Consider the following 25,802-nt stretch of genomic DNA (forward strand, 5'->3'; position numbering starts at 1 on the left):
CATTGCTGTGATTCCCATTTGCGAAACACGGCCAGTAGGAATAATTTACGGTGCTGCTTTGCAAATGGCTTCATTTATCGTGTGTGTGTGTGTGTGTGTGTGTGTGTGTGTGTGTGTGTGTGTGTGTGTGTGTGTGTGTGTGTGTGTGTGTGTGTGTGTGTGTGTGTGTGTGTGTGTGTGTGTGTGTGTGTGTGCGTGCACACTGTAATAGCATAAAGTGAACAGGTGCTTCACGATAACAGGGAATTTACAAATGGCAAGTGACAAATGGAAAGGAAGTTTACGTCATTGTGTTGCACTACATGTTATGTTTCATGATCATGTTTTTGGAGGAGACTTGGGCCAGGTTTCTCGTTCTCTCTGAAATTCATTCTGCACGAAGTTCGGATTTAATCCTTCTGAGAAATGTCTTCAGGTTATGCTCAATTTATTTTAGTGCCACTTAGAACGGCTTCCCTCCCTTTTTCACGTCTTTTAGCGAGGTGTGTTAGTGAAACGACGAAAAAATAAATAAATTGTGTATTATAACAAAAATGAAGTGAAAATACAGTTGTTAATGGCATCAAAGAGAGAAAAAAATGAAAAATTCACATTAAAATATTTGATTCGAATAGTTGCATATTTCCTTAATTATTAAAAAATATTAGTTTTTTTATAAAATGCTAACAGAGATAAAGGTGGCATTAAAGTAAAGTGTGAAGAATCTGATTTCTTAAGTGTTTTTCGTCGTGATCATCAGATGCACAATGTTTACCTGAAGAAAAATGCTCTTTTTTTTTTTTTTTTTTTTTTTTTTTTTTTTACTTCTTCCAGTAAAATAGTCATAAAGATCGGAAAGAAGAAGAAACGCAAGACAGAATCTTCAGATGACCTCTCGGATGACGAGCCGCCGCCTCGACGACCCTCTAAAGATGATGATTCGGTGAGCAGTTGTTTGTTTATGTGTTCAAGAGTCAGGAGTTTCAGACTGCACACACTGGTGCCTACACTGGCGCTTGTCTCTCTCTTTCTCTGTCTCTTTTATCTAACTTTCTCTTTTATTCTTTCGATCTAATTCCATCTCTTTTTTTATTCAAGTACCCATTTGTCTTCATTTCAATCTCTGCAGTCCTGTCTCAATCAAACATCTGTCTGTCTGCCTACTTACCTTGATCTTAATTAATATTTTTACTCTCCCTTCTCTTTTGTTCCCATCTTTCTTTTGTCTGTCTGTCTGTCTCTCTCTCTCTTTCTCTCTGTGTCTCTCTCCCACACACACACACACACACACACACACACACACACACACACACACACACACAGTCCAGATCTAATTATCCACGTTCGAGCCCTGAGTGTTAATTAAGGCAGTGTGCTGCTGATGACTCAGTTACCCTGTTGGAGATAAAGCCATGGCCGTGTCACTCTGACGTGTTTTGGAAAGCATTGAGGGCTGATAGCGACAGCGTCGAGGTCCTTTAGTTGGGCACGTTGAAAGATTCTCTCTTTTTATTAGCTTTCACTCTGACATTTAGGCCATAGATATATTTAGGGCACTCAGGCACACTGTACTAGTTTATTAGAGAGGCCTCTTCGGGTGAACACACTGATTGGATGGCACACACACATACATACATTGAGTTGTACTCGACGCTCTCAGACAGTTTAAAATAGAAATATAAATTATTTTTATTGATCGGTCACACTGCATATTAACAATTACTTAATATTTGAACATTATAACTGTTGTTTAGGCAGATGTGAATGGGTCTGAGGGTGGGGAAAAAAGGCGACATGACTGCATCAGGTGTCATTTACACTTTACTTTATTACAGAGAGAAAAAGTCTTTGAGTCTGGTTGTTATTTGACTGCAGCTGCTGGCTGCAAGGTCAGTGATTCTGCAAAGCTGAAAGAACTGTAAATAAAACCTTAAGTAATCGGCTTTAATGAAGCTCCTCATGAAATGTCTTGTGAATGTTGTCTTCACTGAACAGCAGAAGAGATGCTTATTGAATTATTTCATAGTGTTGTCCATCTGATCAACAACCTGCTGTTTCAGTCTTATCATTTAAATGGTTTGTGAGTGATGACATTCATGACTTTATCAGTCATGCTGCATGGGTTAGAGAAGCTGACATCGAGTTATTGTGATTTGGTATACAAGTCGAAACAGACAGGAGGGAATCAAAAAGGTTGTATTAAACATTTCACTGACGCTGCTATCATGACCTGAACTATTCGTCTTTGCAGCTTCCTCATAAACGAAAGGTAAATGTTGCGATATTGTGAGCACGATTGTTCTTTATTTTATTTTTTCCCCACACCATAGAAGCGTCGGTCAAACAGACAGATAAAGAGGAAGAAGTATGCTGAGGAGCAGGAGGCCCGGATGTCTGATGAGGAAACTAAAGTCATAGCCAAAGCCAAGAAGATCAATGTGAACACTCAGAAACAGCCTGCTGTACAGCTGTTTGTGGTGAGAACACACAAAGCACACATGCCCAAAACACACTTCTGATGATGAGCTCTCCTTATCTATCTTGGTGGCCATTCACAGATTGCATCGGATAAGTCCTGCATCAGAAACTCAGGCCTGGGTGATATTTTACTGCCATATCGATATTAAGTTGTTCACAATACAGTTTAGTTAAATTAGTTCCCGACTTTTCGTACTCTGTGTACTTTAGTTTTTGTTCTACAGTGTCAAATGTAACTACAAACAGTAAAATAAATATAAACTGTTGTTCTAAAATAAAAACTTTGTAATACATTGCTGTGGTAAAAGAATGCAACACCTCAGGTGTTTGCTGTTAACAGAAAATAGTTGGTGTTAATATTAACAATTGGTTCCATTGATTAGTTTCCTTATTATTGCATCTCCCCAAGTGTGTTATGTCTTTCTCTTTATTTAGTGTTGTTCAGTTTGGTGGAAGTAAAGAGCTTTTTGTTGTTATTTATTTCTCAGGAGAATCCCAGCGAGGAGGACGGAGCTGTGGTAGATAAAATCATGGCCTCTCGTGTAGTGAAGAAGGAGGTAACATTCAACCTGCAACATTTAATTAATTTAAAAAAAGATGGAACTTGTATAGTGTTGGTATTTAGTTTCCATGCATTTATGCTTAAGTGAAATCATTTGTGTATTTGTACAACAGGTGTCTCCTGGAGTTGTGGTTGAAGTGGAGGAGTTTTTTGTAAAATACAAAAACTAGTGAGTCTCAGTTTTTTTCGCTCCCTTTCATGATAAGAATGATGACTACTTCACTTCTCTTTGCCTCTGAAGTCCTTAAACACAAAAGACGTTCCTTACTCTGTTATTAAGTAAAGAATGGGCTGAACTGCATTTCTGTGGAAATCCACAAAGGCACTACTTTCATATCTAAATTGCTGTTAACTGTTGTGGATGTTCTCGCCTCTGATTAACTCATTCCTAATTAAAGCAAATTAAATTCATCACTGTTTTAATGTCAGTAACGTAACGTGATCCGCTTGCACAAGCTTGTTGTTTCCGAGTTGGCGTGTTTACGCATTAAAATGTCATTGCGATTTTTGTAATTGCGTGTAGCTCTTACCTGCATTGCGAGTGGGCTACAGAGCAACATTTGGAGAAGGACAAGAGGATCCAGCAGAAAATCAAGCGCTTCAAGATTAAACAGGCACAGAGAGCACACTTCTTTGCCAATGTAAGTGTTTGTTTTTTCGTTTGCTCTCTTTTCATTATTGCTTTTAGTGTGTGTGTGTGTGTGTGTGTGTGTGTGTGTGTGTGTGTGTGTGTGTGTGTGTGTGTGTGTGTGTGTGTGTGTGTGTGTGTGTGTGTGTGTGTGTGTGTGTGTGTGTGTGTGTGTGTGTGGGGTCATAGCAGTGGCCAACATCCCTGCAGAGTTTAAATGACAACCATCACTCTGTTGCTTCTAAATCATTAAAAACATCCTAGTTGGGTCCAAAACTGTTCCCCGATTACTATAAAATGCACTTTTTTCAGGATACTTTGTGAAAATCTACGGTTTTTGGTTTGCAAACAATTTGATTTGTAGTTGACATGGTGGCATAAATTTATAAAAACCTACAACAATAAAGATATAATTAATTGCGTGGAACCCTCAGGTGATGCAGCAGGAAAGCATCATGCGGTGTTGAGTCATCTGACCCCACGGTTACTGTCTAATTATAATCTCGAATCTGACATGTTTATGCAAATATTGTTGGAACAGTCGTCATCATTATGAGTTGTGAAGGAAAAGACAGTTGATGGTTTCAGTGTTATTTTACACTTCTCTATTTTTTTTTTTTTGCTTTTAAAAAATTGCCCAACAAGGTGCGTACGCCGTCTGCTATGTTGTGACAGAGGTGGAGTTGGAGAACATTTTTTAAACAAGTTACATAAAATATATAATTTTTTAAATAATTTTTAAATGAATTCTAAACTTGAGGAAAACCTGACCCCTACCTGCAAATACAAGGTACAATATTTGTGCATCGCAGTGTTTTAGGCATCATGTAGTAAGTGTGTGTGTGTGTGGGGGGGTGGGGGTGTGTTATAGATGGAGGAAGATCCATTTAATCCTGATTATGTAGAAGTGGACAGAGTCCTGGAGGTGTCTTATTGTAAGGACAAGGACACTGGAGAGGTAACATTTATTTATTTATTTATTTAGGTGAGACTGCAGCTCTGTTGTGCCACATAGCATTTTTACACACTTGGTTTGTTGAGTTGATAAATGTATATTTTTACATGGTTTAGAATACAAGACAATGCAATTAATGTTATTTGTATAGCACTTTTAACAATGAAAAGCTTTACACAGATCATGTGGTGATAAAAATGAATATTCTTTATAAGTGTAAGTTTGTCCCTGTTAAACAAGCCGGTGGCGAACTGTTAAGCTGGATATGAACCAATGTATTTGTAAAAACTTTGTAGGATTTTTTACATTTTTTTATTTTACATAAAGTCCTCCCACGCCATGAGGCGCATTGGGCGGCAAGGGCCTAATGTCTTACTTGCCATTTCCATAGTGGCTTTAGTTACATGTTCGGGTTGCTAGCCCAACGCCCACACCCCCTCTTTTTGCAGCCGGGCTTGTGATCGTCCATGGCGGAGTGGGAGCCTGGTATGGCTGGGACTTGAACCCACAACCCCCAGATCCAATGTCTAATACCTTAACCGAAATCCATTTAATCGAGAAGAAATGCCAATGTGTAAAAGGAAGGCAGGCTGCAGTGGCTCAGATGGTTTGCGTGTCAGTTCAGTTTGCAGCAGCAGCATCTTGTACTTTAATTAGAGCCAGCACCATGTGAACAATAATGGCTGATCCGGTATGTCATATATCAAGCTGCAGCATCATCCGCTTCTTCTTTGACATTTATACCATCCTGATTTCCCAAACACTGTATCGGATTTGTGAGAGATTTCAGCTGAGATGCATCACTTTGGAAAAAAGAAAAAAGTGCAGTCACCTAGGTACAACAGATGTATTTTTCTCCATTCCTTTTTTTCCACCTTAATCATCACCTTTCATATTTAATTCACTCTCTGTAATCTTGGACCAGATTTAAAATGTTTAGAAGTTGTTGAATAGCATATTTGTATTGGTCTCTACTATAAATCTTCTTTCGGCTGCTCCCACAGTGGATCTTCTGCCTCCATACCCCCCTGTCCTCTACATCTGCCTCTTTTAAACCAACAACTTGCATGTCTTCCCTCACCACATCTATAAACCTCCTCCTTGGTCTTCCTCGTTTCCTCCTTTCTGGCGGCTCCATCCTCAGTCTCATCCCTCATGTTGTCTCCAAAACGTCCTACATGCGCTGTCCCTCTAATAAACTCATTTCTAATCCTGTCCATCGTCGTCACTCCTAATGAAAATCTCAGCATCTTCAGCTCTGCTACATCCAGCTCCACCTCCTGTCTTTTACTCAATGCTGCTGTCTCTAAACCATACATCGCAGGTCTCACCACAGTTCTATAAACTATAATACCCTTCTATCACAAATCACTCCTGCCACTTTTCTTCATTAACACACTCTCCATTACTTTGCACTGTTGACCCCAGGTACCTAAACCCCTCCACCCCCTTCTCCCTGCAACCACACCACCCCACTGCCCTCCCTCTCATTCACACACATGTACTCCGCCTTACTCCTACTCACTTTCATTCCCCTTCTCTCCAGCGCATACCTCCACCTATCCAGGCTCTTCTAAACCTGCTCCCTTCTCTCACCACAAATCACAATATCATCCGCAAACATCATGGTCCACGGAGACTCCTGTCAACCTGTCCAACATCACTGCAAACAGGAAAGGGCTCAGAGCCGATTCTTGATGCATTCCCACCTCCACCTTAAACCAGTCTGTCATTCCTACTGCACACTTCACTGCTGTCACACTGTCCACATACATGTCTTGCACCACCCTCACATACTTCTCTGACACCTTTTCCTCATACAGTCCCACAACTCCTCTCTTGGCAACCTGTTGTGTGCTTTCTCCAAATCCACAAACACAATGCAACTCCTTCTGACCTTCTCTATACTTCACCAACATTCTCAAAGCAAATAATGCATCTGTGGTGCTCTTCTTTGGCATAAAACCATACTGTTGCTCACAGATGGTCACCTCTTCTCTCAGTCTGGCTTCCGCTACTCTTTTCCATAACTTCATGGTGTGAATGATCAACTTTATTCCCCTGTAGTTACCGTCCCCCACCCCAATCACCTTCGACTCGTTAGTTAAGTACCGCAAGTGAGTTTTACCTTCTAGTTCCTAAAAAAAATCTTGCTGAAGTGTTTTTTGTTTGTTTTTTCTTTTTTAAGCTTTTGCGCTTGTTTTTTTTTTTATATATATATTTTGTTTCTAATGGATTGATTAAATAAGGTGCACGCTTTTATTAAAAATTAAGTACACTTGCTGTCAGTGCGGTATTAAATCACTTTAGGAGCAGGTGTAAGAGACTCGAGAAATGTTGCAGACACTGAAGCAAATTCACATTTGTGCAGCAGAAGTGAGCCATGATCCTTTTATAGCTGTTCCTCTCTGAAACTGTTATATTGCAGTTCAAGTCACTTAGATATTATTGCCTACTGCTGGTGTAACATTCACGTATGTGGGTGATGTCAGGAATGAACTAAGCATTTCTACAATTTATAATCTGTATCACAATAACAAGGTAAACCTTTTGAAGTAAGACACTTAGTGTTAAAAAACAAATTACATTAACATATATAAAGGATCAGTAATAATTTATAACATTAAATTGCTGTTTTTAAGCTTTCAGTTTTTTTGTAATTAGAATTTTTTTTTTTTTAACACAAACGAGTCTAGCAGCGTAAATTTTCATTTCATTATTTCATGAGGATGTTACGTGAATGTTTTTTTTCCGTGCAACGTTGCCATGTTATACATTGAATTATATATAAAAAAGTATTATTTTTTAAATGCTGATGTTAGTTCCTGTATAACAAGAGGGTGTGTGTGTGTGTGTGTGTGGGTTGTAGCCGGTGGTGTATTACCTGGTGAAGTGGTGTTCTTTGCCGTATGAGGACAGCACGTGGGAGCTAAAGGAAGATGTTGATCAGAGTAAGATTGTGGAGTTTGAACAGCTGCAGGCAGCGAAACCAGACTCCAGAAGAATCGTAAGATTTTCTCTCACACACTCTCATTGTGTTGCAATTTTCATACTTTGTTTGTTCCACATTTTATTTTGCCAAACACTTATTTAACCAGGGTTTGTGTTATTTATGTATTTATATATATATATATATATATATATATATAACAACAAACAATTTTTCCCCCCAATCTATAAACCTTGACCTTGTGAGTATGAAGCGTTAGAACTGTTAAATGAACCCAGAGCTGCTGCAGCTGTAACAACAGACTCTTTCAAACCCATCTACTGCTCTGTGTCTTCAGGAGCGCCCTCCAGCGAGTCACTGGAAGAAGTTGGAGCAGTCGAGGGATTATCGGAATGGGAACAGTCTCAGGGAATACCAGCTTGAGGGCGTCAACTGGCTGCTCTTCAACTGGTACAACAGGTCAGTGATGTTTTTCTTCTCTAATAGAGGGTGTACATGCTATAAAGGTGTATCATGTCCCAGAGATCTAAAATAGAACAGTACAACTGTCTCAAGTTTCTCAGATTTTTATTAATTTTTTCCAAACCAGATATGAACCAGACCAAAATGAGAAATGCATACAGGTGAATAGTTAGCTTTCTGTAGCAGTGTTTTTAAATATATTCCACAAAAATCAAACGAATGTAAAGGCACATTGATTTAGTCAGGAGAACACAATTTCCAAGCTTTTTGGTTAAGCTACACTAGTCAATGCGATGTTGTCTGATGCAAACAGATATGTAAACAGGGTCATAGGCACACACAGTTTGTGTTTATTATAGCTATTATTTTCTGTAGAATGATTGAGTAGCTGATGCTCTGCAGGAAGCATATAGATGTATGTTTTGGTTACAGTAGTAAGCACTAAATGTTTTGTCATTTAAATGCAGATTTTGCTGAGGTGTTCTAGTTGTCAAAATGGTTTGTGTGTGTCAGGCCGGGCAGAGGGTTTTATATACACACACACACACACACACACACACACACACACACACACACAGAGAGAGAGAGATAGACATGGATTCGGGTGCCAGATTAAGTAGTGCAGACGAGGATCCAGTTGAGCCTGCTGCTTGGCGGCATGTCTAAGCCCACATACCACACACACACACACAAAACTGCATAGACATAAGCACATGCCTCATTTTACACATATATACTTGGTGAATGTGATTTAAAAAAAAACTGAAAACTGTAAACTGGACCTCACATAATATTAATACAAAACGAATTTCATATGTTGTTTAGGTTTTATAGGTTGTATAGGTTTTTTTGAACTACATTGTTCTGTTTGTATTCTCCCCTGGGTATAGTTTTTACATTTCTCCTTACACAGTACTGTATAATCAAGTATACAGCAGGTTTACTAGTCGGCTCTATACTTGTTTTTTTGTCTTTTGTCTTGTCTTGTGTTGTCTGTCTGCACTGTCTGTCTGTACTGTTTTTTGTTTGCACCAGGTTGCACTCGATGCACTTTGTTTGTGTTGTAGCTCTATGCTGTTGTTGTTATGTTGTTTAGTGTAGCACCAGGGTTCCGGAGGAACGTTGTTTCGTTTTTACTGTGTACTGTGTACCACTGTGTATAGTAAAAATGACAATAAAAGCCTCTTGACTTGACTTGTTACCTAATGAATGTATCCAGGCTGAACAACCACAATATAGAACACAAGCAGGGAAAGGATGATGATGATCAGGAATGTCTCTGTCCTCAGTCATGTTTACATCACTGACTCCTTGTGTCTTATCCACATTAGCCCCAAACTTCTTGTTGCCTTCTGTCTTGCTCGTTATCTCTGTAAACTAGCCTCCGTCTGTGTTGTGAGAGAGTCAGGAAATTATATACCAGTGGTAGATTGAAAAAGTAAATAGGAAATAGGTTGATGGGCTGAAAACGGTGCGCAGTGAGAAGAAAAAATATTGGCATTTCACCAAATAGATTAAAACTAAAGTAACGAGTCTGTTTGAAAAATGTAAGTAGAAAGTACAGGTTGTCCAAAAAAAAAAATATAGTGAATGAGGTAATGAAGTCGGGTGGTAACAGTACAGTGACTCTTACCACATAGCACTTGTTGATTATTTTCCAATACATGCAATTAATTTTAATCCTCAATTTTGATAAACCCATTTTCTTATGGGCACACTTATGAGACATCAATTTAAGGCTGATTTTCGGATAATACAAGAAAAAACTTTTTTTTTCCTTATCTTTTGTTACAGCTATTTTTATTTTTTTGGTTGTGACTTGAAAATAGTTGCATAAATGTGCTATATTGTTAGGGAAAATGTCAGGAACTTCTTACGTTACATATACGAGTAATGGATTTCATCACCTGAGATTTTTAAATCATGTAAATCCTTTCGAGAATCAATGTTTTAGTTTACACTTGATAAACAGTTGAGAATCATCCTCTTTTCTCTCTTAGACGTAACTGTATCTTGGCTGATGAGATGGGTTTGGGGAAAACCATCCAGTCCATCACTTTTCTGGACGAGATTCAATCTACTGGGATCAAAAGGCCGTTCCTGATCATCGCCCCACTCTCCACTATTGCTAACTGGGAGCGCGAGTTCCGCACGTGGACCCACCTCAACATCATCGTCTATCACGGCAGCGCGCTCAGCCGGCAGATGCTCCAGCAGTACGAGATGTACTTCCGAGATGCTCAGGTTGGAAAAGACACACACACTTAATCATTGTGCAAATGTGTGAGTCATAAAAAAGGTGATGGTGAAGCTTGTACAGTCAGGAATGTCATGTGTTAATGTGCCCTTTGTGGGTAAAAGGGTGAACTGTTACAACGAATGACAGGAGTGATATGACTTTGAACTTAAGTGATGCATCCAGGGGTTTTATAAAATTGTAGTTTGAGGTCTAGGTATAAAATCACACAATGTTGACATAAACAACATTTTGTTCTACTTGCACCTATCGAGTGGTGGGATATTAGCCAGCAAGTGAACAGTCAGTTATTGTAGTTGGTGAATTGGAAGCAAAAACAAAAAAAAGGCTATGTGTAAGAATCGGAGGGAAATTTTTAACAAGAGCCTAATTGTGACTGCTAGACGACTGGGTCAGCATGTCTGACTGATCACAGGTTAATGAAACAGCAGGTCATGTGGAGTTTCCAGTATTTAATACTCAGCACTTAGCAAAAGTTTAATGAAGGACAACAGGTGAACCAGCAACATGGCCATGGGGCCCAAAAGTCATTGAAGCTTGAGGGGGAAAAAGCTCAGCCCATCTGTTCCAATCCCACAGTAGAGTACATAATTCTGAAAATTTTAATGTTGCCTTCGATAGAAAGGTGTCCAAAAACACCAGGCATCACAGCTTGTTTCTCCAGGGGTCTACAAAGCACCTACAATGGGCACATGAGCATCAGATCTGGACCCTGAAGGATGGTGGTCTGGTCCAATGAATCACAGTCTCTGGTGTATCTCTTATTCTGCATGTCTCCCTGTTTTTTCCATAATCTCTTTTTCTGACTCATTCCCTTCCTCTCCACTCTGATGCTTTACTTCTCATACTCTGCTTCTCTTTGACTGTTACTTTTTTGTTCCTTTTTTAAATCACTAATCTCTCTCTCTCTCTCAGGGCCGTGTGATTAAAGGCGCATACAAGTTTCAGGCAGTTATCACCACATTTGAGATGATTTTAGGAGGCTGTCCAGAGCTCAACGCCATCGATTGGCGGTGTGTGATCATCGATGAAGCTCATCGTCTGAAAAACAAGAACTGCAAGCTGCTGGAGGGCTTCAGACTCATGCGCCTGGTACACAAATAAAATCATACTCTCAGTTCTGGCATTTTGAACTTTTTTTTTTTTTTTTTTGGTTTGTACTTTCAATTTAATGACGTGCTGCATTTTGATCTTTAGGAGCATAAAGTGTTGTTAACTGGCACACCGCTGCAGAACACTGTGGAGGAGCTGTTTAGTCTGCTGCATTTCTTAGAACCTGCACGATTCCCTTCGGAGACTACCTTCATGCAGGAGTTTGGAGACTTAAAGACTGAAGAACAGGTGTGTGGTGAGGCTGTTTCTGTGCGTGGTTAACTGATGTAATGCATTCGTGAGGTGCTAAAGATCATTGTTTATGTGAGTAGGTACAGAAGCTGCAGGCCATACTAAAGCCGATGATGCTTCGCCGCCTTAAGGAGGACGTTGAAAAGAAGCTGGCTCCTAAAGAAGAGACTATTATTGAGGTGGAGCTCACGAACATTCAGAAGAAATACTACCGCGCCATTTTGGAGAGGAACTTCTCTTTTCTGGCCAAAGGAGCCGGTCAAGCCAACGTCCCCAATCTTGTCAACACCATGATGGAGCTGAGGAAATGCTGCAACCACCCCTACCTCATCAAAGGTAATTCACAGGATCAGGCTCTATGGTTATATGCATGTTCAAGGGCCCAGTAGTGGCAGCTTAGTGCTGCTTTGTTGTTTGAACTCTCAAATTGCCAAATAGTCATGGAAACCTCTGTGTGTCCAGAATACGCTATCATTTATTACAGTTTTTCACAAATAGCAGATTTTTGGTGTAAAAATATAAATTTTGTTTTTAATGCATGATTTAACCTTTTTTGATGTAACTCATGAAATAACACCATGTAATTACTTAGTTATGCCAGAGTTCTTATAAAAAAATCTTATTACAAAACTGTTAAACTTGTGAACACTTGTGCGTGATCCCCGTTAGGTGCAGAGGAGAAGATTTTGGAGGATTTTCGCGAGGTGTGCAGCCCCTCGGCTTCTGACTTCCACCTGCAGGCCATGGTGCAGTCTGCGGGCAAACTCGTCCTCATCGACAAGCTGCTTCCTAAAATGAAGGCCGGCGGCCACAAAGTGCTCATCTTTTCTCAGATGGTGCGCTGCCTCGACATCCTCGAAGACTACCTCATCCAGAGACGGTGCGTAGATCATTTATATGCTGGTCCTCACAGTGTGGGAAAGTGCCTCCTGGTGGATTTGACTAGAAGTGCATGAACCTGATGTGTGTTGTCTTGGGAGATCTAAGAGTAAAACATTTCTGGAATGTAGAATAGATATTGTGTGTGTGTGTGTGTGTGTGTGTGTGTGTGTGTGTGTGTGTGTGTGTGTGTGTGTGTGTGTGTGTGTGTGTGTGTGTGTGTGTGTGTGTATGCCTCTAGAGAGTTGATTGGCAGGTGTAGCTATGGTTCAGTCAGAGGGTACGGACACCTAGAACTTGCATCATACATGGAAAATGCCTGGGGCATTGAACAGCCTAAAGTAGGTCAAAGGGAGAGAGAGAAAACTGGGGGCAATGGAATGGCAGAGTTACTGAAATGAGAGCAAGAGAATAGAGGGGTTTTGTTTTTGTTTTGTTTTTTTAAGTTGTGCTTGATTGAAATAAAGGATTGTGTTCTGTAATTTTTTTTCTCATTTATGAATCTCTGTTTGGTATTTTATTGCCCAAACTGTAAAATGAATACTGTTCTGTAATTCAAATATTACTTTCATTATTTAAATGTGACAGGAACAATTTGTTTCTTTTGTCTGAGCTGTTTATTCCTAGACTTTTTTTACTGACAGACCACTTAATATCCAGGTCAATGCTATTTATAACTCCTCTTGTTTTTAAGTTATTGATTAATTTATTTCAAGCAACCTGCCCAACAGGCTAATAACTAAAAGAGCTCCATCAGCTCCCACAGTTTTTATGATCATACACTATAGAGCTATGACACTATAATAAGCTCCACTCTCCTGGGTAGTCTTTCCGCTAGATTTTGAAGTGTGCCTCAGGGATTTGTGTTCATTCAGCCAAAAGAGCATTAGTGAGATCAGGTGCTGATGTTTGGTGAGATGGTCTGGGGTTCAGTGTGTTTCAGTTCATCCCGAAGGTGTTGAGTTCAAGGCTCTGTGAAGCACATTTGGGTTCTTTCAGTCCAAACACACCATGTCTTCATGGAGCCCCTTTTGTGTACATTTTCTTGTTGAAACCGGTTTGAGCCTTTTAATTTCAGCAAAGTGAAATGTCAATGCTAAAGCAATCAAAAAGTAAAAACGCATCCAAACGTGTGCTTCCAATGATTTCTGGATACAGTTTGGGGAATATGGCTGTGGTGGTCAGGTCTACATTGACTTTTGGCCATATAGTGCAGGTTTTGGAGGGGGAGGCGGTAGTTGTGGGTGGATTTTCGTGACGTGTCCATGCTTGACACTTATTTTTAACTTGTATTTTCAAATCTAAATGTATTTTGTGGCAAATAAATGACTAATTAGATTCCCAGTTATCAATAGATTTGCATTCTTTAAAACCCTACAGCCTAATTTGTAAAAAGCAAACATTATTTGTACAGACTATCTATTGATTTGCCATGTAATGTTTGTAGATAATTGCTGGGATGAAAATTGTCTGAAAGCTATTAATATTCTATTTGCGTGTGTTGTAGATACCTCTATGAGCGGATAGACGGGCGTGTGCGTGGAAACCTTCGCCAGGCTGCGATAGACCGTTTCAGTAAGCCCGACTCGGACCGCTTCGTCTTCCTTTTGTGCACAAGAGCAGGAGGACTGGGCATTAACCTCACTGCTGCAGATACCTGCATCATCTTTGACTCTGACTGGAATCCTCAAAATGACCTGCAGGTAAACCCACACACACACTAGAGAAACACATGCAAACTGAAAGAGTTAATTTAGTTACCTTCCATCTAGATAGTCCATTATCCACCCTGTATCTACTATCCAGAGAAAGCTGAATATTTGGCCTCCTTAAAGTCTACAAGTGTACAGTGTTGCTATGTCTAAGTTGTTTGTTTATTCGCTTCACTCTATTTTACTACACTCATGTCATTCAATATATTTTTTATAATTTTTTTAAAGGCCCAGGCTCGATGCCACAGAATTGGCCAGAACAAGGCGGTGAAGGTGTACCGACTTATTACACGCAATTCGTATGAGCGCGAGATGTTTGACAGGGCCAGTCTCAAACTGGGATTGGACAAAGCGGTGCTGCAGAGTATGAGTGGTCGGGACAACAGTCTCGGAGGAGGAGGGGTAAGGAAGCATGTTCAGCAATACATCTGGTTTTTTTATTCCCCCTAATGCAATGTTCAGGTTTTTGATCTTATGACGCAATGACGTGGGATGAACAGTTTTTCATAGCGGTGTTTACAAAAAAAAAATGAAATTTGCAATGCTGATAGAAGTTTAATGAGAAGAGCTTCCCTGTCATCTTAAAAAAAAAAAAAATAATTTACTTATTTTTACTTTGTCTTCTTCCTGTAGACAAGCCAGCAGCAGCTTTCTAAGAAAGAGATTGAGGACCTCTTAAGGCGTGGTGCATATGGTGCGCTTATGGATGAGGAAGACGAGGGTGCCAAATTCTGTGAGGAAGATATCGACCAGATCCTGCAGCGCAGAACCAAAACTATCACCATTGAGTCAGAGGGACGAGGGTCCACCTTTGCCAAGGTGTGTGTGTGTTTTTGGACTCGTTTTTCATAAATTTTTCTTGCTTTTACTTTGTGTTTGAGCTTTTAGATATTGCTGGAAAAATATACAGCGCTTTAATAATGCAATTAAACTTTCATCATCGCAGGAAATTTGTAGCTGGTTGATATCATAATGTGCTTTTGAAATGTGAATCTCTTTAATTAGCATTCTGAGAACTATTTCTTTTTTAGTTCGTTTATTGATCTGAGCCAATACATTAAATCCACCTGCAAAGGTGAGAGATCTCCAAGATTGGTGGGTGGCAGGTGCAAGTTTTTCACCCCTACTTATAAGACAGACAGGAGGGGAACACCTGCTCATGAATACTCATAAATATTACGTCTCTCATTTGGTATACACTTAGTTTAATTTTACACTGAAACTTTACAATTTGAAACACATATATGATTTAATGATACAAAAAAAGAATACAATGTAAAAAGTATTGACTCCATTAAATTCATAAATACTGCACATGTCATGATTACAAAACTGAAAAAGTTTATTAATACTTTTAATAATTCTTTTAATTTATGGTGCATGCATAAAAAATGCAGATCTGCATGGAGCTGTACCATGGAGCACTTCAGAAGTACCACCGTGCAGTAGTTTTTAATGAACCCTGTTTAAACACAAGTAAAAAGGGTTTTCTTTGTAATAAACAAAAAACAGCCAATCATCAATTCACTTGCAAAACTTTGGCTACTTGCTTAAACCTGAAGTTTAAACGAGCGAGAGACGTTTAAACAGAGCGACGTCAACTCGTTTGAATATGAACCCACACTGTGAAGTTTATAAAGGGATTTGCTTCAGTTTTGATTTAGCTGATTTTCTGTAGGTGAAAATTAGCCATAAGAATGTATAAACCCAAAGCCTGTGTTGGAGTTTTGTGGTCTCTTGTTTCTCAGGAACACACAAAAATGGGAGAAGTGCTCAAACTTAATATGAAAAGTTACATTCAATAATAAATGTGACTGTTTATAACATCACAATAGTATATTTTATATACAGGTTTCCCCACACTTCTCAAGTGCACTCGTTATCTGAATATTGCCAATAGGGCTGCAACTAACGATTATGTATAAAATGTACTTAAAAATGCAAACGCCACATTTTGACATTTTAAAGCTCACAATAGTGACTTGTTGAGGAGCGCGTGCAGTATTTCTCCTTTTTCTAATTCACTTACATTTACTGAAAACCACAATGTTAACTGAAAAATTTAATCTGATTTCAGCTTTATTGTTCGTTCGCACCGTTTTAATTGAATCTGTTACTATGTTGCGATGATTACGCAACCTTATTGGATATACAGTTTCTGCTTACTGTCTTGATGTTTTGCCTTCATTCTTGATACCAGTGTGGTATCCTGTGGTACTTTATGCCGCACAAGCTTCGCTTTGCATAGTTTGCCTCCCATTGCCTTTGATTACTCATACTTTTTCCTGCTGCTGGTTGACCTTTACTCTGAGGGATTTTGCAAGCGGCTGTGTTATCTTAGTCACGCTAACCTGTAACTTGAGCAGCCCAACTTTATCATTATTAGTTGTTGCAGCCTTTATTATTTTTTTCTTAAGCACTTTTCACAACAGACATTGTCTCAAAGCAGTTTTACAAATACCAGTATGTACTCCATCAACTTCAATGGATTGAATTCAATAAATGGATTGAATAATTTAAATCAAATAATTTAATTTAAATTTAATACACATTCAAAACTTCAATATTGATACGAAAAATTTAATTTAAATGTTAAGTGGAATGTAAAGTTTAATTACATGGCAATATATATGTTGGGGTGTGAATTTGATAGGTGCTTGATATAAAATAATGAATAAAAGGTCCTTGAATCTGGAGTTCATGAAAGAGTGGGAATCCTGTTTATAAACGTTTACAATAAAAAAAAATAAAAATACCATTTTCTTTTTTGTGTGTGTGTCTTTCTTCTATGTTAAACACTTACTGTTCTAATTTCAGGCCAGTTTTGTTGCCTCTGGGAATCGCACAGACATTTCATTGGATGATCCAAACTTCTGGGATAAATGGGCAAAGAAGGCTGAGATTGATCTGGACACTGCCAATGGCAGAGTAAGTGGAAACCTTGAAAAACCTTGGGCTTTGCTTAAAAAAAATGAAGTATATCAACTTTCTTAATATTAATTTATATTTAGTATCTTGAAGGATTTTTTTGTATTTAATATTCATTATAATTTTTATTTACAATTATGAATATTTTAAGACTGATTTCCTCGTTTCAAGCTTGTAAGTGTCTGTTTGGCTGGCAATTGTTCATTTAAAAATTTTATTATAACATTATTACCTGAAATATAAAACGTAATTAAGTATTTGATCTTGTGTGTTGTATCTTATTAAAAAAAATATATATATCTTTTTTTGCAACAGAATAGCTTGGTGATCGACACACCGAGGGTAAGGAAACAGACCCGGCCGTTCAGTGCCACTAAAGATGAACTAGCCGAACTCTCAGAAGGTGAAAGCAGCGGTGACGATAAGCCCAAACTGCGGCGGCCGCACGACCGCCTCAATAGTTATGGCCGCACAGAGTGCTTCAGGGTAGAAAAGAACCTCTTAGTCTATGGGTGAGTGCTGTTATACACCTTTCTGTTGCTGTTGGTCACTTTGAGAAGGTATAAAACTTAGGGGTGAGCAAGATGAAGAAAAATTGTAAGGCTATGTGTAATATCCAAATAAACTGTATGAAGGAAATGTGAAGAGGAAATACATAATCAGTGGGTAAATATTAGTAATATATGTACATATTTATCAGAAAGCAATAATTAGTCATGCCTTATAGTGGTATGATTTAATATTTGAGCTTTGAAGCTGATTTCAGAATGCATGTTGTATAAGAAAAGGCAATAAGTGGGTTTGATTTTCAATTGAATGCTTTTGCTAGTTTAAAGTTGAACATGAAACTTTCCCAAAGCGGTAACAGAGCTGCTATGTGTTCAGGTGGGGCCGCTGGAAGGACATCCTGCAGCATGGCCGCTTTAAAAAGCAGCTAACCGAGAGAGACGTAGAGTGGATCTGTAGAGCGCTACTCGCCTACTGCTTAGTGCACTACAGAGGCGATGACAAGATCAAGAGTTTTATGTGGGACCTGATTGGTCCGACTGAGGACGGCAGAACCAAAGAACTTCAGAACCACTTAGGTACCCGAGCTCTTTACACTAGGATTCCACTGCTAACAGAGAAAAACAGTCGAGTGATAAATAACAATGGTGATATTTTCTACTTCAGGACTCTCCACGCCGGTTCCTCGTGGTCGGAAGGGGAAGAAGATGAAGACTCAGTCTAGCGGGTTTGACATTCAGAAAGCTGAGTGGCTCAGGAAGCACAACCCTGAACACATGCTGTCTGATGATGGATACAAGAAGCATCTTAAGCATCACTGTAACAAGTATGTTTGTTTTCAGTGTTGTGGGGTTTTTTTTTTTTTTTTTTTTTTTTTTGCTCTGCAGTATTTTATTTTGCAAAAAGCATGCAAATAAAATACTTTATTACAGACCCAGTGATTTTGTTTGAGACGTTTTAAGAAGCATGTTTTGAGAGCGTTATTCTGCCATCTAGTGGCTGAGGTTTCTATATATAGTATATTGAATTAATGCAATTATATATATATATATATATATATATATATATATATATATATATATATATATATATATATATATATATATATATATATATAAATAAAATAATATTAGTGAAATATTATATATAAGTGAAAGAGAGTTCATGGTGGCCACCATTATGCATATGCACCATTTATTAATTCAGATCCCCAAGAAATGTAACTTTTCATGTCATGTATGTTTGTAAAAAACAATAGAAAATTAAACAAACTTTGTTTAAATGTTACATTTCAGTAATTGCCGTACGTCTTTAATACCTCCATTGAACACGAATAAAGCATTATCAAGCATTTATTGGTCAGAGGCATGTGTAGCATCGGCGTATAGTTTTGATTTTGCTTCTGGAGTTGTCTAGCTTTGATCATGTTGGAGACTTTTTTTTTTTATTATTGGCTGTGGCAATTTAATGCATAGAATGTATTTTATTGTTTTTTCCCAGGACACAAGCACTAGATCTGCTTGCGTTAGTGTTTTCCCTCAGGGCTGGAATGCCACTAATGTAAGACTCTGCAGTTTAGTTTAGTTTTTTGTGCGCGTGTGCGCTTTTGTTAGTACTTGTGTATAGGTGTTTGTTTGCAAGTTGGCCTCTTTTTCATTACAGAACAATGCTGGTGAATAATTGATTCTGATTGGGCAAAAGTGTTGATTAATTTACTATACCAGCAGCTTTGACAGTAGTTTAAGCTTCATGGGAAGTCAAATGTGTAAGAAATGAAGAATCATCATCTCATACAGTATGAAAAACACACCATTTCTTACATTTCTTCATATGAAGTATATTGGGATTGGTGTGTGTGTGAGAGAGAAGGGCATTGAAGGCAGCAAAGCTGCTTGCTCTTTTTCACTCTCTCTCCCTTTCTTACTTTCTCTTTCTCTGTTTTTGTTTTTGTTTTTTTATGTGTAGGGTGTTGTTGAGAGTGAGAATGCTATACTACCTGAAACAGGAGCTTATTGGTTCTCAGTGTCAGAAAGTGCTGGATGGAGTTGAATCAAGGTGAGTCTTGATCTTTCACCTCACCTTTGCAAAGCAAATACTTTGTTGCTTAGGCAGTGTGTTTGTTTGTTTTTAATAACACAATGTAAGCACAGGATTTGTTTTTAAATAAATGTACACATTATTGTAATTAGATGATTAATACATTCATTTTTTTTTTAAATATAATTATTTCAAACACACATTTAAATTAAAGTGAGTGAAATAATTAATAGTGTATGTATTTATTTCATTCATATTTAAGACTACTGTGGTGTTGGGCATTAAGAAGTCAGAGTTTGATATATGCTGTTTGTAAACACAACTACAGCTCAATCATAAGTTCCACACAAAAAAGAAAATTTGCTCTTGATCTGGTGGTGTAAGACAAACACATTTATTGTATCATTGTAGATGAAATTGTTTATTATGTAGGTATTATAAAGTGTGCATGGGCTTGTACTGTGTCCTGTATCTCTTCCAGCTCTGTCCTGCAGCAGGTTTTTATATCACAGTTGCAGCAACAACTGATACGACTGAGCTACTATTCGAATGTCAGATTAGCTTAAGCCTCTTTTTGATGATGACGCGTTAAGTTTTAGCCTCTAACCATCTGTTTGCTTTGGTCTTATAGTGCGATAGAAATCTGGGTTCCTGAGCCGGATAATTCCGAGTTGCCTGTTATGTGGTGGGACATGCTTGCAGACAAGTGTCTGCTGATAGGAGTTTACAAACATGGTGAGGATGTAGACATTTGCACAATTGCACACTCACACGCACACTCTTAAAGTGGCAAACGCATCGGATTCTTGCTATGATTGTGTATTAGGTAATGTAACAACAATGAAAAGACACATTTCACAATATTTTCTTATCAATTTATTGGCTACTGTTTAAATACTAATTAAGTTCTAAAACTTAAGAAATCCGTATTTGTTTTTCAGTTTGTTCCGAATTGCTAAGAGAGGGTTCACCGCGATTAATTGGCATGTATGTATTTTTCAGGTTATGAGAAGTACAACACTATACGTGCAGATCCTGCTCTGTGCTTCCTAGAGCGGGTTGGCAGACCGGATGAGAAGGCCATCGCTGCTGAACAGAGAGCAAATGACTTTATTGATGGGTAAGACACACATACATTGAATATATAGGAAAAGTCTGAGTTGAGTGTCTGACTTTTAGTCACCTTGTATGTGCGTCTGCAGGGATGGCGACGATCCAGAATACAAACCTGCGCCCACTTTGCTTAAAGATGATATGGAGGTAAGACAGTTTCAAGAAGTATTAACACCTAACAGGTTGAAGATTTAAGGGTTTAACAAAAATTTTATTTAACACGGTACTAAAAATAGATTTTTCCTGTAGGATGATGCGTCTTCTCCTGGTGAGCTGGTCATAACAGACACAGGAGGTATGTGAATGTCTGCTACACTTCTGCAGCATATTTCTGCTTGTTGCCATGTTAAACCTAAATACAATCGGAAGAAAAGTGTTTTCTGAGGCAGTTTCTTTTTTTTTTTCTTTTTACTTTAAAATGTATAGAATAGTTTGCCAGATCTGGAAATCACCTGTGAGTTGAGCAATGGTGATATCAAGTTGGTCAGATTTTCCTGTCAGCGGACACAATCGCAAGAGCTTTTCTCATGACTTTAATGTTCTATATGCAGAAGGTGGCTCCATGCTGGATGGTGGATGCAGTTCACTGGGAGTCGTCACTGGAGCATACTGGCCATCTTCATCTGCCTTAACAGCTCGGCTGCGGCGCCTGATCACCGCATCACAGCGCTTCACCAAGAGTAGACAGATCCTGCAGATCCACCAGACGCAGCAGATTATCACCCCTGACATTTGCGCTTTGCCTCCCATGCTTACGGATGCGATCAATCCCAAAATGGCTGCCAAGATCGAGCGACAACAAAGGTGAGATGCCAGAAGCTTTCCAACAAAATTAATCGATATTATTTAAATATACTCTCGTTTAATGTACTCAACATTTACTTCTACACTTTTTTTCTCTCTCTGTTAAACAGGTGGACCAGGAGAGAAGAGGCGGATTTCTACCGCGTGGTGTCAACGTTCGGCGTCGTGTTTGATCCGGAAATGGGCCGCTTCGACTGGACCAAATTCAGAGCCATGGCTCGCCTGCACAAGAAGACAGACGAGAGTCTCCACAAATACCTCTGTGCTTTTACTGCCATGTGCAGGCGGGTCTGCCGCCTACCACCGAGGGAGGGCGGTGAGTTTGGTGCACATACATCCGTCAGAGGCCCATATGCACATACAGTTTCTAGTTTATTGGGTACAGGTACCATATGTATGGATGACGTTATTGACTGTAGTAAACGTTTTATTTTGGTGAATGAAATCAGGCTGATTTTAATTACAAATTTCTTTATAAATGAACATAATTCCACTAGTGGGTTTGGTCAAGTTCATTAGTTGGATTTTCAAGTGTTCACAGGAGTGGGCAGATTGAGTCAAGTGGTCTGAATTCTTTGGGAATCGGAGAGAGTGGGGACTTGAATATGCAAAAGGATTGAGAAATTGGCTACAGTTTTTAATGAAAAAAAAAGCCCACGTACACACCCGGTAAAATTAATATTGAACACCTTACCATTTTTCGCAGTAAATGTTTCTAAAGGTGCTATTGACATTGAATTTTTACCAGATGTTGGTAAAAACCCATGCAACCCACACATACAGACATCAAAACATACATGTCCATAAATGAAGTTCATCATCCTGGTAGATGGCAGCAGATTTATCAAGAATGTCTCAGTAGATTTTCCCACTCATCCTTCCTTTAATTATATGAAGTTTGCCAGTACTGTATGCTTAAAAAAAAAAAAAGCCCCACACCATTATGTTCCCAAACTTTACTGTATGGTGTTTTTGGGGTGATGTGCAGTGCCATTTGTCCTCCAAGCATGGTGTGTATTATGGCATCCAAAGAGTTCCATTTTGGTCACATCTGACCAGACTATATCCTCCCAGTATTTCACAAGCTTGTCCAAATATTGTACAGCAACCTTTAAACAAGCTTCAACATACTTTTTCTTCAGAAATGGAGACTTGCATGGTGAGCGTGGACAGTTGGGAAGTTGAGTGCATTACTTATTTTCTTGAAAACAATTGTACCTGCTAATTGCAGGTCTTTCTGAAGCTTTCCACAAGTGGTTCTTGGCTTTTGGAGCTCTTTTGATATTCTTGTCACTCCTCTGTCAGAAATTTTGTGAGTAGCACCTGGTTGTGGCTGGTTTATGGTGAGATGATGTTCTTTCCACTTCTGTATTATGGCCCAAACAGTGCTCACTGAAACATTTCAGAAGTTTTTGAAATCCTTCTGTAACGAATGCCATCAGTATGTTTTGCAACAATTCAGTTGCAAAGGTCTTGAGCTTCTCTTTGCTTTTGCCCATTATGAGATGTTTCTTATGTGACACCCTGGTAATGGGACACCTTTAAATAGGCCATTGCTTTGGACTGAACCAGCAGATAATAATTTGCATTGACGAGAGTGAGAATTCTAATTACTAATTGATTTCCGCTGGTGTCCTGGAATTTCATGCCTTTTTTCACCTCCCTTCATGTTTAATACTTTTTCATCACCATTTCACATTACACTTAACTTTATAATTCGACATGTTTGGTTTGATTTCTTAATTTCTTCTATATCAGTGGGTTGCATGGGTTGTAACCAACATCTGGTAAAGATTTTATGTCAATAGCACCTTTAGAAATATATTTACTGAGAAAAATTGTGACTTGTTCAATACTTATTTTAACCAATGTATACATGTAGTCCTTGACTTCAATGGAGATGTATTCAAATGACCCCATCGTAACTGGAAAATATGGAGACATGGCCTAGTTTACCCTGGAGTCTTAAAGAATGGTTATCCGTATGGGGTAGTAAACTCTAATTTTTGATGTATGAAATTTAAAGTATATATGTATGTTTCTGTGGGCACTTTGTTGAGGGTTGATTCATCAGTGGAGGGTGGAGCCGGGCACTTTGTTTTAGTTTAGTTTTGTCCGGTGACGCCGACAAAAAGGAAAGAGACGTAAGGCACCTCACAAGGCGGGAGATGTGTACATCCTGGCAAAATCCCAACGTATCGTGTGTGAATAAACATATAATTTTGTAAAAAAATAATTATTGCTACTGTAAGATCAAAACCCTACGTACTTAATTAACTGGTGTTTAATTTAATGTCTTAATCAAAATTTCACAGACTACAAAATATTTTCTCAAACTCTTTGTAATTAACTATTTATAAATGTGGTCTATATCACTATATCAAGCTTCCTTTCTTTCTTTTTCTGTCTTTTTGTCTTTACAGACGTTGTGGATCCGTCACTCTCCATCCAGCCAATCACCGAAGAGCGTGCTTCACGTACACTGTACAGAGTGGAACTGCTCCGGCAGATTCGGGAACAGGTTTTGCGCCACCCTCAGCTCTTCGAGCGACTGTCACTGTGCCAGCCTGGCTCAGATCTGCCTGTGTGGTGGGAGCCAGGCACTCATGACCGAGACTTGCTAATCGGTGCGGCCAAGCACGGAGTGAGCCGGACAGACTACCACATCCTCAGAGATCCTGAGCTTAGCTTCATGACAGCTCAGAGGAACTACAGCCAAAACAAGGGTGCACCCGCACAAAGCCAAGCCCCTAATCAGGCTCTGCTGCTTGGACAGACACGCACCCCAACCCCATTAGCGCAGATCCAGACTCCTGGAGCTCCACCTTCACCGCTTACTAACTCCACCCCTCGGGAGGTTACACCCAAGGAGGAGCTGCTTTTAGATGGAGAGGAGGAGGCAGGGACAAAGAGCTGGCAATCGCTAAGGCCTTCCACACCTACAGGAGAGGAGCTAAAAGAAGAGGAGAAAGAAGCAGAGAATGAGAAAAGGATGGAGGCCGCCCGAACGAAGCCACTTGTGCCCAACCCTGAACACCGGAAGCAGAAAAAACTAAGTAAAAGAAGTCGCAAGGAGGCAAGGAGGAAGTCCGGGTCAGAGACGGATTCAGACGCGTCTTCCTCAAGCTCCTCATCCAGCTCTTCAACAAGATCTTCATCTTCATCGTCGTCTTCATCAGGGTCTGGGTCCTCATCCTCGTCGTCTTCCTGCTCTTCCGGCTCGTCATCTTCGTCGTCTTCATCCTCGTCTTCTGAGGACAGTGATGGTGAAGCTGTTTCAAAGAACAGTAAGTGGCTCTTACTGTGTTTCCTGTAGTTTAATAGTGATAAGCCTAATAAATGAAGTACATGGTGCATCATGCAAGATTAAGTTAACTTCTTTTTATGTGCATGTTATGTGTTTTCAAGATGATGTATTAGATTTATATTGATTTGTCTGTACCTGTATTTGTGTAGATGCAGTGGTGTCTGGCGTTAAAGGCTTTGACGAGGACAGCATTGCATCTCATAGCACTACACACGACGACATGCAAGACAGTCACGTGACCAACGGCATCACTAGCCTCTCTCATCCCTTCCTTGGTGGAGGCTACATGCTCGCTGCTTCCTACTGGCCGAAGGTAAGTTCACACCACTCAAAGCCAGTTTTATATTTTATATTGGCTTTTATATTGGCATTATATAAACCATTTTCTATTCTATTTGACTTTACAGGACCGTGTAATGATAAACCGATTGGATAGTATTTGTCAGGCAGTATTGAAGGGCAAGTGGCCTGTGTCTCGGCGTGTGTACGAGGGTAGTGCTGCAGTATCCTCGTTTTATACCACCAAGCTCATGGACAGCGCAGCCAACTTGATTGATGACCCTGCAGCCTCTCCTCAGGGTTCAAAGGTGAAGAAGCATGATGCAGACAGAGAAAAGGAGTTCTCAGTCAAAATAAATGACGTATGTTCTTTTAAGTTCTCCCACCTCCCAGACTCTTTCCCCTCTTCCAAAAATGCCAAGCCACAGTGGCTGTTGCCGAGCTAGGCATGCTTCTGCTTTTTTATTTATTTATATATGTTTTTATTTGAGCTTTTTTTGCTTTGGCACCAATTGATTTCACCCTGTTTAAGTTTCAGAAATTGTACTTATTTTCCTCTTTTTGCTTTTTGATCTTGGCCTGCTGGTAGTTACAAAATAATGCTTTATTTTTTTCATATTT

At 39.2% G+C, this 25,802-nt stretch overlaps 1 protein-coding gene across 9 annotated transcripts in view; it reads left to right on the top strand.

The window, feature by feature from the left end:
* The window catches only part of chd9 (chromodomain helicase DNA binding protein 9), an 82,229-nt gene that overhangs the window by 51,148 nt on the left and 5,279 nt on the right, over nt 1–25,802 (top strand). For 7 of the 9 annotated variants that reach the window (XR_014535143.1, XM_083550777.1, XM_083550775.1 and 4 more), the window contains 30 exons: nt 814–922; nt 2,310–2,456; nt 2,946–3,014; nt 3,133–3,188; nt 3,543–3,660; nt 4,519–4,605; nt 7,472–7,609; nt 7,890–8,011; nt 10,015–10,258; nt 11,187–11,363; nt 11,469–11,612; nt 11,696–11,951; nt 12,285–12,495; nt 14,002–14,197; nt 14,435–14,608; nt 14,840–15,025; nt 17,024–17,134; nt 17,450–17,646; nt 18,020–18,219; nt 18,308–18,467; nt 19,607–19,696; nt 20,310–20,413; nt 20,681–20,798; nt 20,881–20,938; nt 21,041–21,086; nt 21,343–21,595; nt 21,706–21,911; nt 24,019–24,882; nt 25,052–25,215; nt 25,310–25,543. Coding sequence is in view for 8 of the 9 variants with exons in the window: in XM_083550777.1 (XP_083406903.1) it covers nt 814–922; nt 2,310–2,456; nt 2,946–3,014; nt 3,133–3,188; nt 3,543–3,660; nt 4,519–4,605; nt 7,472–7,609; nt 7,890–8,011; nt 10,015–10,258; nt 11,187–11,363; nt 11,469–11,612; nt 11,696–11,951; nt 12,285–12,495; nt 14,002–14,197; nt 14,435–14,608; nt 14,840–15,025; nt 17,024–17,134; nt 17,450–17,646; nt 18,020–18,219; nt 18,308–18,467; nt 19,607–19,696; nt 20,310–20,413; nt 20,681–20,798; nt 20,881–20,938; nt 21,041–21,086; nt 21,343–21,595; nt 21,706–21,911; nt 24,019–24,882; nt 25,052–25,215; nt 25,310–25,543 (5,239 nt within the window). In the remaining variant the exon portion in view is untranslated. The remainder of the gene's footprint in view (nt 1–813; nt 923–2,309; nt 2,457–2,945; nt 3,015–3,132; nt 3,189–3,542; nt 3,661–4,518; nt 4,606–7,471; nt 7,610–7,889; nt 8,012–10,014; nt 10,259–11,186; nt 11,364–11,468; nt 11,613–11,695; nt 11,952–12,284; nt 12,496–14,001; nt 14,198–14,434; nt 14,609–14,839; nt 15,026–17,023; nt 17,135–17,449; nt 17,647–18,019; nt 18,220–18,307; nt 18,468–19,606; nt 19,697–20,309; nt 20,414–20,680; nt 20,799–20,880; nt 20,939–21,040; nt 21,087–21,342; nt 21,596–21,705; nt 21,912–24,018; nt 24,883–25,051; nt 25,216–25,309; nt 25,544–25,802) is intronic. The other 2 variants (XM_083550779.1, XM_083550780.1) reach the window with 1 other exon arrangement.

The sequence above is a fragment of the Silurus aristotelis genome (assembly GCF_946808225.1).
Source record: "Silurus aristotelis genome assembly, chromosome: 9".
Classification (NCBI taxonomy): domain Eukaryota; kingdom Metazoa; phylum Chordata; class Actinopteri; order Siluriformes; family Siluridae; genus Silurus; species Silurus aristotelis.